This window comes from Diutina rugosa, assembly GCF_008704595.1.
Source record: "Diutina rugosa strain CBS 613 chromosome Unknown scaffold6_size315584, whole genome shotgun sequence".
Taxonomy (NCBI): Eukaryota; Fungi; Ascomycota; class Pichiomycetes; order Serinales; family Debaryomycetaceae; genus Diutina; species Diutina rugosa.
The window spans coordinates 111049-122610 of NW_022995116.1; the positions used below are offsets into that span (position 1 = coordinate 111049).

Sequence of the window (11562 nt, forward strand, 5' to 3'; positions counted from 1 at the left end):
CCAATCATGAATAAACCAATCGCAAGAGGACTCCCACTCGTAAACTAAGTAAAGCTAAGCTCAAAGATGATTAATGATAAACATTTTTGGTAACTGGTACCAAAATATATTTGATACATTCGTAAATCATTCCTAACCGACGTTGCCATGACGCAGCAAAAGCTGTACAACTTATGTTCATCGATGACAATGGGTCTGCCACGTAAAAATGCAGTAAATGAAGCTTACCCGAGTGTCTAGTATTCCCAAAAATGCATTAAATAAACCACTTAAATAAACGTCTCAATGCTAACAATGCTGCCTAACAATGCCGTCTATGCTAACAACGCCAGCCGGTCGGCGTCGCTCATCAGCGCCAACGCCTGTTGGCCGGTCTCCAGCTGGATAAAATCGCGCACCACCGCCACCACGTCGACGTCATCCAATGCCAGGCTCGCCAACGGGTCCTCGATGGGCTCCTCGTGGGCCTTGTCGAAGAAGCCCAGCAGTTTAATCTCCTCGCTGGCCAAAAACTCGCTGAAATTGACGTCGGCGGCGCCCTCAGTGGCATCGCCAGCGTCGTCAATCAGCTCGTCCCACTCGTGCTCGCTCCAGTCCTCGGCGGTGAACTTGTAGTTGGCGTCACCCATGTCGTAGGCGTCAAACTCCTGTTTCCGCTTCTCCAAATTGGTGATGGCAGCGGGCAACGCTTTGACCACAGTGGCCAAATGGGTACCTAGTTGATCCACGATGGGTTTAGGTAAACTCAGCGACGAGTTGTATAATGTCACGAGCCCCAATGCCGTTAACTTCAAGTCGAACACACGCTGTAATTTCGGGATCACCTTGAACCACCGGCTAAAGAAGGTTTCGGCTTGACCCGCTTGACTCAAATGCATCAAGGTCACCTCGGGGTCGACAACCAAGCAGGCGATGATGACGTCGGTGACGTTGACTCCCATCAGCGTGTAGACGTCGTCTTGCTCGTCGAGGCCGCGACCGATGTGGTATACGGCTTGGAGGAACTGGGGTATATAGGGCTTGGCCACCTCCTTCAACTTCATCACAAACGTCTGGGAGAGCTCACAGGCGTAGATGTACTCATCTTGTCTGCCGAAATCGTCCTCCAGATCGTCTTCGTCGGCGGCGATCAGGGCAAACACCAAGTAGAACTGCGCCACGAGCTCAGGGTTGGCGCGGATGGTGTCACTGCCATACACCAAGTAGTTATGCAAACAGGGGATCAAGTTGTCGAGGTATAATAAGGCAATGCGAGACTGGAAACACTTGACCAAACCGGGGAAGTGTTTCCAGGTAGTGGGCGACACCATCTGTAAAAGGTAGGTCAGGTTCTCGATTAACTGAGCAATCTCACCCAAGAAGTCGTCAAGTTCGTTGGCAAGACAGTACTCGATGGCGGGAGCCATCACTTCTTCAAGCTTTAAACAGATCTCTCTAGAGTTTTCGAATGATAAAAGAATGGTGATCATCGTTCCTAAAAGCCCCGTGGCCGCAATCACTTTGTCGCCGGCCTCGTCGTAGTTGGCATCGTCAAAGTCCTGATTCTGTTGGTCGGCAACGTCACGCGCTAATCTCATGAACTGCTCGACTAACTTCTGCATCAAGTCGACACCGTACCCTTGTAATTGTTCACTGAAGTTCTCCACACACTCTTGCATCACTATCAGGGTGACGTCATTATCGATCTGGTTGGAAATTTCCAATAATCGCAGCATCACTCTGACGATGATATTGCGTAATATCGGGGTGAATTGCGGGTGGCCAAGGTACGACTGGATGGCAAGCGTGGCGCAAAACGACACGGGGAGCTCCAGCTGGTCGTGGAAGTTGGATAAGATGCCGTGGAAAAGGCCCTTAAGAGTGTTCTCATCGGTGAAGTTGACTTCAGCGTACTTCAGTGCCACTTCGATGGCCCGGGCTTTCAAAAAGCCGTACTTCAGCGTCAATGCCGGGAACACCAACTGCGATAAAAACTGCTCCATTTGCGCGTTGTACTGAGGGATGACCACGTGTGACACTGAGCCCAACATAGTGAAGATCCCTTCTTTCTTCTTGGCGCTTTCCAAGTCGCCATCTTCAGCGCCAAGTGCCGTCAATTGGGCGTGGCCAAACTTGATGATGGGCTCCATCGTGTAGGAACGACGCTTCTTCACTAACGTTTGTAAGAAGCCAAGCGCCGCCACCGAGGGCAGGTCGGACCGCTCGTTAAAGTCAAAGTATAAGTGGATGTATTCTTGCGGGTCCTCCTCGAACATCTCAAGCTGGGAGTCGTTGGGACACACAAGCGGCCAGATGACGTGGCCCACAAGCTGGTCGATGGTCGGCTTCATCTGGTTCCAGGTATTCTTTTGCGCAACCAGATGGCTAAAGAACTGGAGCAATTGGTAGAGGGTAGTGTCAGAAAGCCATCTGTCGCCATTGCACCAGCTCGACACAATCAACAAATAGTTGTTGAGCAAGTGGGGCACGAACTCGTCGGCAAACATCGTGTAGAACTCGCGGTAGTTGAACTTCTTCAGCGGCAGCACCAGCCCGTAGCGGCTGAAAAGGCGGTACATGTTGGCCACCGACCACTTGTAGCACTTGGAGATCTCAAGCATCAGCTTCTCCTTATCGTCGACGTCGCCGACGTAGCTAGGAGTAGGGTAATTAAGCACTTTACCGTGGAACTCGCCCCACGCCGCCACATGTTCCCGCTGTCTCAAGGGAGCGGGGAAGTCGATATAAGTGACAAACTTATACGACTTGAGGATGAGTTTAAGCATCTCCGCAAGCTGCTCCAGCATCAGCGTCAGCGGTACTTCAAGTAAAGCGTTACCGAGAGCTAACATGTGGGGGAACGCCAGCTCGATGATGGGGACCAATTGAGTATCACGATCATCATTATACTGCCAGCGGAAGTGGCGACAGATCTCCAGAAAACATAAAAGACCAGTGTATAACCTCAGCACCAGCGCTTCATTGTCTAAGGTAGTTTCCTGAAGTAACTCTCCCGTCTGCTTAGTAAGCCCGGGCCACTGTTCAAAATCGTGCTGGACTAAGCAGTGGAGCACCTGGATCAACTGTTTCTTCGTCTGGTAGTCCAGGCCGATGATGGCGTCGATAATCCGGTCCCGCACGATGGGTTTCTCGTCGTGGTCAATGGCAAACTGCTTATAGAACGGGTCGGAGGGTTTCCAGTACATGCACACCCGGTTCTTCAAGTATACGGCGGCAGCTTTCCGGATGGGTGCCGGGACTCGTGTCTCGGTGAGGATGTCGAGACAAGCGCCCAAGAACCCTGGCTGGTGCTGGCTCAATTGTTTGAGCTGGTCCTCGGCCTGGCCCCGCACGGTGGGGTCGGCCTGGAACGTCCCGTTAAAGAGCTCCAAAAGATAATTGGCGTCCATGTATGGGGAGGGGTGGTGGTGGGGCCGCGGGAGCCTTTTGGGGTGCTAGTAAGGTATAATTGGGCGCAAAAGAACGATGATTTGTGAAGCCGCACGTGATGAGAAATGGGTACAAAGGAAGCAGCGAACAGGAAGTAGACGAGGGAAGTAATGAATCAAGATAGTTAAGTGGTAATTATAGGATTCTTTTACATCATAAATTTAGATAATCTCGGTGGCGCTGATTTGCTGGCTACGGTGAGGGGTACCGTGGAGCTGCGATTATCGCCGAGCACATCTCCGGGGCGATGGGTGCGACAGCTCCCACAAATAGGCGACCATCGGCAACCGAAGCGACGGGGCTGTGGCGAAGCCTTCCACGTCACGTACACAACGAGACCACAGCCACTCAGTAACAAGTTTAATCCATTATTCGTGTGTAGACAGAAAGTCAACTTTTTAGGCTTGGGTTCAAATCTGAGTATATAGATGCTACCGTGTGCGTAGTAGTAAGGCGATGTGTGGTAAGACGACTAAGTTGAAGGGACTCTCACACTACCTCCTCACCGCCTTTGGAATCGAAACAGTCGCTTCCAGATTAAAATCGATCGGACAGCCGCGGTCCATGGGACTTGCTCGTCGATTGCGACTTGGCATTACTCCACAGTTGATTAATTAAAATTTGAGGGACAAAGGCTCCACCAAAATTATCATGAGGGTGACGTGATTTATCGTCACCATAGGCTTCACTCAGGGCCACGGTACGGCTAAGGACGCCGTCAACAACGTCTTGGAGACCGGGGAGTGCACCATCAACATCATCAGCGAGTGGTGGCTCGAGGCGGCCAACATGGCACTGCCCCCGTGAGGAGGACGAGTGGAAGTACTGCGGCCTCACTCCCGAAAAGCTGACGGTGGTGAAGCCGGCTCACGTCGCCAAGCTGGCGTACTCGATGGAGTGCAAGCTTGTTGCCAGCCACGAGTGGAAGCTGAAGAAGACGGGCCAAGTGTTGGGGCAGACGTCGTCCGTTCCGACGTGTTGAGCGAGGACGGCAAGCTGGTTGACCTTGAAAAGCTTAAGCCCGTGAGTCGTTTGGGTGGTATCACCTATGGCCGCACCACTCCGACCTACGAATTGCCCACGCCTCACCTCGACAACCTGGCCGACTACCAATATATTTAGACTAGATTACCAATAGAATCCCTTCAACTACAACGTTTTTCAATTTAGTACAGTAGAGGACGGTTCTTTTTGTTAATGATATTTCATAGCATAGTTAGTGGGTGTGTCTTACCTGCAGTACGCTCCCCACCTCATCGCGACTTAGGCGGCCATCGATGATCTCTCGACTAAGCCATGGCAGGGGGCAACTCGATCAACAGAACCAAGTACAAAAACAAGGCGGCTCACCACGCCCAGGCGTTGGCGAAGAAGCGGGCATCGAAAGTGCGCAACACCAAGCTGGCCCTCGGCCGCTACCACGAAAAGGCGGTGGCCGCCCCTGGCGAACTGACGGAAGTCGCCCTCTACAAGGGTGCCCCCGTCGCCGGCGACGCCATCACCACTCAGTCGCTCTCGAAGAAGAGAGCCAAGAAGCTTGCCCGTAACATGAAGTACATCCGCCAGAGACTGGGCACTCCCGGTGACGAAATGCTGGTCGACGAAGAAGCGGAGCCGCCTAAGGAAGGTGACGTCGAACGGGTGAAGAAGGCGTTGTGGAACTTGGTGGAAAACTGGCAACCAGTGCTTCCCTCGGGCGCCGGCACCACGTTGGGGGCGTAAATGATGATATCAATGGATGATTTACGGGGTTATAAGTGCACCTGTGGTGCTAAATTTGTATATTAGTTCAATGGGATAATCGCAAACGATAAAAGAAAACCACTATGGTATTAAGGAATTAAGCATCTCATTCTATCTGACTTGAGGTCAAACACCAAACCCTAAGTAGATTATGTCATATCTCTAACGTATGCCTCTTGTCAAGCAAATCAAGACCGAATACTCCATTTCCCATTAGGTATATTTGTTAGGATAGTTTGGATCCTCGTCGATTCTACACGGTTTCGATTACGCATGATATTCACATTACAAAAAACTTAGGCGGCCACGGTCGAGTCGTCATCCAAGGCGTGGGCGTTCTTGGCAACCAAGCTGACGACGCGGCGGATCACCGGCAAGTTCAACCAGGCGGGGACGTAGGCCTCCACTCTGGAGAAGGGGCGCAACGGCGTTTGACGGAACGGGTCCGAGAAGTGGCCGTCAGTCAGCACCACTTCAAACAATTCGTCGTTGTTGGTCAGGTCGGTGTTTCTCACCTTGTCGGCCACCGCCTTCAACACATCGGGAGCGATGGGGGTTTCGTAGTCGGCGACATAATATTGCGAGATCAATTTCTGGATCTGGATCGGCTTGAGGGCGTAGCAGATTTCGTAGATGATTTCGATGTCTTCAGGGGTATTCTTCCGCAATTGAAGCAACTTGGCCGCTTGCAACAAGTGGCTCAAGTAGGTCAGCCCTTCGGAGATCTCGTGACCCTTGCACCATTCTTCCAAACGGGTGACGTTGTAGTTGAGTTGCAACCCGCGCTTCCACGACAAGAAGTTACGGCGCATGATCAAGTCGTTGAAACAGAGAGCGTCGACAAACCGGAGCAACTCGACAATGATTTCTTGCATGACATCGTTTTCAATGAAGTACAGCTTCACCGACCAGTAGACGTTGTTGAAGAAGGACAAGATGTCGTCCATCTTGTATTGCACACCGGGGTTGAACACCTTGGCGAGAAAGGGCGAGTTCTCCGGGGCCATGAACCCAGGTAACAGTTGCAGCAACACAACCGCCAGCACCGCCTTCTTCTCGAGGTCCTTCTCCATCTTCTTCATCCACATGTTGTAGATGTTGTACAGCAACGATTCAAAGTCTTCCTTGACCACCGCCACCAACTTGAGGTATTCTTCAAATTCTTCTTGCAGCATTTCGTTCTGCATGCCATCGTTGGAAATGATGGTTTGTTGAGCGTACGACACGAACGAGTACAACTCGTGGGTGTTCGACAACCAGAACGCCCCGTTGGGGATGACGTCGTCGTCCTTAAGCAGAGACACAATCTGTTGGATGTGCGACAACACCTCCCCGAGGAACTCTTCCAGCTCCTTGGTCAAGCCCAAACGCCACATGTCCGAGAGGATGATGATGATGATCCGCGCAGGGAACAACACTTCCTTACGATTGAGGTCAGCAGCCACGCCGGCGGCAGGGATCTTGAGGCCCTTGAGCAAGCCATTGACGATTTCGCTGTTGAGGTTACGCAGATCTCTCAACAACTTGAACAACTCTTCGTTAATGTCATCAATGTCGTTGAGGTCGTCATGATCCTCTTGAACGGCGATAACCGACACAGGACGCACAGGGGTGTCAGCAGCAGCTTGCGACGACCAGGCGTTGGCCGACGAGTAACGCTTGTTGGCAGCAGCGCCGTTGCCGTTGATGCGCTTAGCTTGGCCACCCAAGGACAGCCCGCTCGCCAGTTGCAAAGTCGCCAACTCCTGCTTGAGCAGCGCGATGTTAGCCTTCAAGTCAACCTCGACGGTGTCACGGGAGATGATTTCCTCCCTAGCCTTGTTCAACTCGGCCAAAGTCTCCAGAACTTGCTTACGCAAATCTTGTTGTTCCTTAGTAAGCTCGATAACTCTGTTTTCGGAGGCTTCGTAGTCCTGCTTGAGGGTGTCCAATTGCTGGTTCAAGTCGGCAACTTCTTGCAAGTGTTGAGCATCGCGTTCGTCGTACTTGGCGTTGAATTCGAGTTCTCTCAGCTTGAGCAATTCTTGAGCCAGCTTGTGTTGCTCGATCAACCCTTGGAGGTGGGCGATTTCCTCCATCATCTGCTTGTTCTCTTGGATCTTCGCCGTCAAGTTTTGCGTCAAGTCGATGACCTTGTTTTCCAACTTGTACGAGAATTCTTGCAAGCGCGACACATCCTTGGCCTTGGCCTTGACTTCCTTCAATTCGCCTTGAGCCAACTTGCGGCGGATGAACGATTGAATGGTCACCGTCAGCGCCACCTTGCGCTGGTGAGCTTGACGGGCCAGGTACCCACGCCACGCCGATTGGATGGCCACAGCCGACCGTTCCTTGAGCTTGTGCTGGTAGTTTTGACGAGCTTGGTAGCCACGGATCAGCTTTTGAATCGCCACGGTGGCAGCGATTTGTTGAGAAATGCGACGACGGACCAAGTACCCGCGGATACCGGTTTGCAAAAGCAGGGCGGCGGCGTTTTCGCGTTCTTCCTGGATACGGCGCCGGGCCAAGTAGCCTCTGATCAAAGCTTGCAAGCTGTGGTGGGATTCCTTGATTTCCAAGTACTTCTTGCGCCAGAAGCGACCCTTTAAGTGCTTCTGGATCATCACCGCAGCGTTGATCTGCTTGTCGCGTCTCAAATCTTCCAAGTAGGCCAAGACACCCGCCTTGAAGAAGAGCTTCAGGTTACCCAATTGGAATTTAGTGGGGTCGTCAATATTCCGGGTCAAGATTTCCGAGCATAATTCGGAAACCAGTTCCTTAGTGGTATCATTGCGCATCACCGGGATCCACAAGTCCAGAGGAACTAAGATGTGAAAACGGTCGGCAAAATCAACGTACGGCCGACGCGTGGGGAAACCTGCACACGAGATACGAATAGTTTCCAACACACCACACGCCCGCAACTGCAGCAACACCATGATGGTGTCGAACTCCCACGCCTTCTTACGTTCGTTGGGCTTGATGCATCGGATGTAGTGGACGTTCGTCAGGTTGATCGTCTTCATCAACTCAATCAACGAGTTCTTGAACATCAGCCCTAAGGTGGGCTTCTTGGCCGCCAAGCTCCGGACACCGGGCTTAGGAGTGGACTCCTTCAGTTCAGCGGCGGCCTCGTTGTTCTTGTCCATGACTTGCAATACCAGCTGCAACAATTCGTTGGTACTCAGCTTCATCACTTCCATGTGACCTTCGCCAACTGTGTCACGGTTCTTTTCAATGAACCCTTCAGAGTCGTAAGTAACGTCCAAGGCGTAGTGCAGCACGATAAACTTGGTTTGACCGAAACGGGGCTTCTTGAACACCTTATTAGTGGGCTCTTTGTCCAAAGTTTGGTACATCTTTTGCACCCACAGCTGGTCGTCACCCAGGGGCAACCGCGACTCTTCGTCCAACAACGACAAGACCCCCAACCGGTTTTCAATCAAGTTGATACAGGGCTGGTTGTCGGCGAAATCAATGAACAGCCATTCGATTTCTTCCTTGACGTATTCTTCTTGTTCCAACTTGAACACGTGCTGGTTGAATTCTTGTTGCAACTTTTCGTTGGCGTAGTTGATGCAAAATTGTTCGAACGAGTTCTTTTCAAAGTGTTCGAACCCGTAGATATCCAACACCCCGATGAACAGCTTCGTCTTTTCCGCCACTTCCGGAGGACACAAGTCGGAGTTGACATAGTCCACTAACCAGTCGAACAACGCCGAGTAGATGAACTTAGCGAACGAGTCACGGGCCACGATCGCCGAGGCGTGGTTCAAGTTGGAAATGATCTTTTCCGAACGGGTGGTGATTTGCTTCTTCACCGTCCACTTGGCAAAGTTGACGGGGTCGATACCCAACAATTCACACGCCTTGACCAACGCCGGTTCTTCCAGCGACAAGTGGGCGTCGTTCTTGGTCTTGGCGATGTCGATGTTACCAATGTACAACAAACCAGCTAACAATTGGAAGATCTGCTGCTGCATCGCCTCGCTGATGCCAATCATGCCGAGAGCCTCGCAAGTAGCGGCGAAGTCGGCGGCGTCGTCAACGCCTTCGATGACGGGTACGCCGCCCTGATTAGTGTACTTGAAGTCGGCGGCTTCGGTGAGGCCGAACTTTTCCCGCATTTCCGGGGTGGCCCCGGCCAACAACTGGTAGAAGATGTGGTAATTTCGTTCGGTTTCCGGTTGGAACACCAACCGCGATCTTTCCAATAAGTAGGTGCGGATGCGAGCACCAACAATGGCGACGTCCTTGTCGAACAAGATTTCGAGGTATTTCCCGAACCGCGACGAGTTGTCGTTTCTGGTGGTCTTAGCGTTACCGAAGGCTTCCATAATCGGGTTGGTGGCGAGAATCTGCTTTTCGACGTCACTCATGTCGGTCAGCTTAGCCGCCCCCGGGGCCATATCCTCCAGAGGTTCTTCTTCGACGGTAGCGAAATAACGCATGATGTACTTAGCCGACACCGTCTTGCCGGCCCCCGACTCACCGGAGACGACGATCGTCTGGTTCTGGCCGTCGGTGCGCATACAGCGGTAGGCCTCCTCGGCGATGGCGAACAAGTGGGGGTCCTGGTCGCCGCGGCGCTGGCCGGCGTAGGTCTGGATCATGTCCTGGGTGTACAATTGGTCGACCCGCTGGAAGGGGTTGGTGGCGATAAGGACGATCCCGGAGTAGGTGTAGATGGCGAGCTGGGAGTATCTCAACTTGATCGCGTGCAACACCGCCGGCTCGTTCAAGTACAGCAACGAGGTCAAGTCCTCGGCGGCCTCCAAGATCGGCGGGTTGCGCAACGGGGGCAACTGGCCGTTGTCTTCGCTGAGATCATCCGCCTCGACGACGACATCGGCGCCCTCCGGGTCGTCTTCAGGGGCTAAGGTGATGCGCCACTTGGCGCCGTCCTTCTGTTTCAGCTTGACCACTACCCCGATCCAGCCGGCTTCGTCGTCTGGGTACCAGCACCTGGTGCCCACATCGTAGAGCGAAACCATTTGTGTGTGGGAGTATTAGGTTGAGGTGGAGGTTTTTTTCTTAGCCGAGATCAAGACACGTCTGGAGCGGGAGGCGTGCGCGTGCCAAAAACCTACGTGTCCACAAGGCGGCGCTTAGGGCTGAGAACAGCGATATAAAGAGGTGGAGGTGAGAGTAGGAGAGGTTGCGATAGGGTTGAGTATGTTTAATGATGAAGATTTTCGCTTTTATACACGGATTTTGTCCGGTGGATCTGCTGCGGCGGGTGGGAGCATTGTCCCTTGGCTGGGGGATTGGGAAAACCGCGTAGCGCGTGACAGATCAAATCAATGATTTTCACGTGGACCGCCTCCCCCAAAGGAAAGTTCTAGACCCACACAATGAAAGGTACTAACACTGAATAAATAAATTTGGTCTTGCTCTGATTCCACTCTTCCCTCCAAACACGTCTAGACTTGCTCGATACTATTGGCCTAAGCCTGGCGCATTGTTGTGTGACGCACATGACAGACACGCTTTTTGCAAATATCTGATGCACTGTTTTTTTTTTTGGCGCGTGAGTTTTTTCAAAAGCAAAAAACAGGCCTGACAGTTGGGGCTAGTGGCGCCAGGGGGACAATTACGAGTGTCACGTGAGCCTTCCCATATCTAAAAGTAAGCAGGGGGCGAATGAGATACGGTATGAAGAATTGCTATAAAATTAAAAATTACACAACTACTAGGCTCGCCGGCGGGTCAGGTAGTCGCGCGGGGACACCACCAACCCTTTACCTTTAGTGGCGCCGCGATAAATGGTCTCGATGATGTCAATCACCTCCTGTTCGTCATCGATGGGGAAATTGAGTTTGTTGTTGTCGCCGGTGCCGTAGTCGACCATCATGTGTTTGTTGCGCCAGAAGAACATGATGTTGTAAGGTTCGTTGCTGTCGTGGTCCAACTCGTACATCTGGTTAAAATCGGGCACCTCGTCGATGTTGACGAGGTAGATGACGGCGAAGTTCTTCACTCGCTCCAGGATGCGGAACAACGTCTCGTCCATCACCATGCACTGGGGCTCGTTTTCGCGGCCGAAGCGGATGACGACTATTCGGTCGTCCTCCGATAGAATCGCCTGGTCGACGTGCCACCCCGTGTGGAGGTGGTGGAGGAAGTAGCTCATGCTGTTAGGGATTTACAGTGTGCGTGCGAACTCCAGCTATAAGTAGCGGGGCGCTGAAAGCTCGGGCGAAGCCCATGCGGAAACGCTAAGCGACAGACCACCACCTTATTATGAAAAAATGAGGTTTTAAAGGGTCATTTAAATAGTCTCAGTTTTCCTTTTGGTGCGTTGTTCTGGGTAGGGTAACCGCCGCAGAAGTATACGGGAGTTTGACAGTTACCGGCGGTGCCGTTGAGCGGCGTCGAATACGGAGTTTGTGTCGGGTAGCGGAGCCTGGG

At 52.4% G+C, this 11562-nt stretch overlaps 4 protein-coding genes across 4 annotated transcripts; 1 reads left to right on the forward strand and 3 right to left on the reverse strand. All coding sequences in view use genetic code 12, as the record gives it.

Annotated features, from left to right (window-relative positions):
* Positions 1-314: 314 nt before the first annotated feature.
* NMD5 (Nmd5p) lies at positions 315-3389 on the reverse strand (the record flags this gene model as incomplete). Its single annotated transcript, XM_034154870.1, has 1 exon — positions 315-3389. One exon carries the CDS (start codon positions 3387-3389, stop codon positions 315-317), a length of 3075 nt encoding a protein of 1024 aa, XP_034012934.1.
* Positions 3390-4725: 1336 nt separating this feature from the next.
* DIURU_002241 (uncharacterized protein) lies at positions 4726-5151 on the forward strand (the record flags this gene model as incomplete). The annotated part of the gene is made up of 1 exon (XM_034154871.1): positions 4726-5151. The coding sequence occupies one exon, from the start codon at positions 4726-4728 to the stop codon at positions 5149-5151; it is 426 nt and encodes a 141-aa protein (XP_034012935.1).
* Positions 5152-5468: 317 nt separating this feature from the next.
* Positions 5469-10145, reverse strand: MYO2 (myosin 2; the record flags this gene model as incomplete). The annotated part of the gene is made up of 1 exon (XM_034154872.1): positions 5469-10145. One exon carries the CDS (start codon positions 10143-10145, stop codon positions 5469-5471), a length of 4677 nt encoding a protein of 1558 aa, XP_034012936.1.
* A 698-nt stretch (positions 10146-10843) lies between these two features.
* On the reverse strand, positions 10844-11170 carry DIURU_002243 (U4/U6-U5 snRNP complex subunit; the record flags this gene model as incomplete). The annotated part of the gene is made up of 1 exon (XM_034154873.1): positions 10844-11170. The coding sequence occupies one exon, from the start codon at positions 11168-11170 to the stop codon at positions 10844-10846; it is 327 nt and encodes a 108-aa protein (XP_034012937.1).
* Positions 11171-11562: the final 392 nt, after the last annotated feature.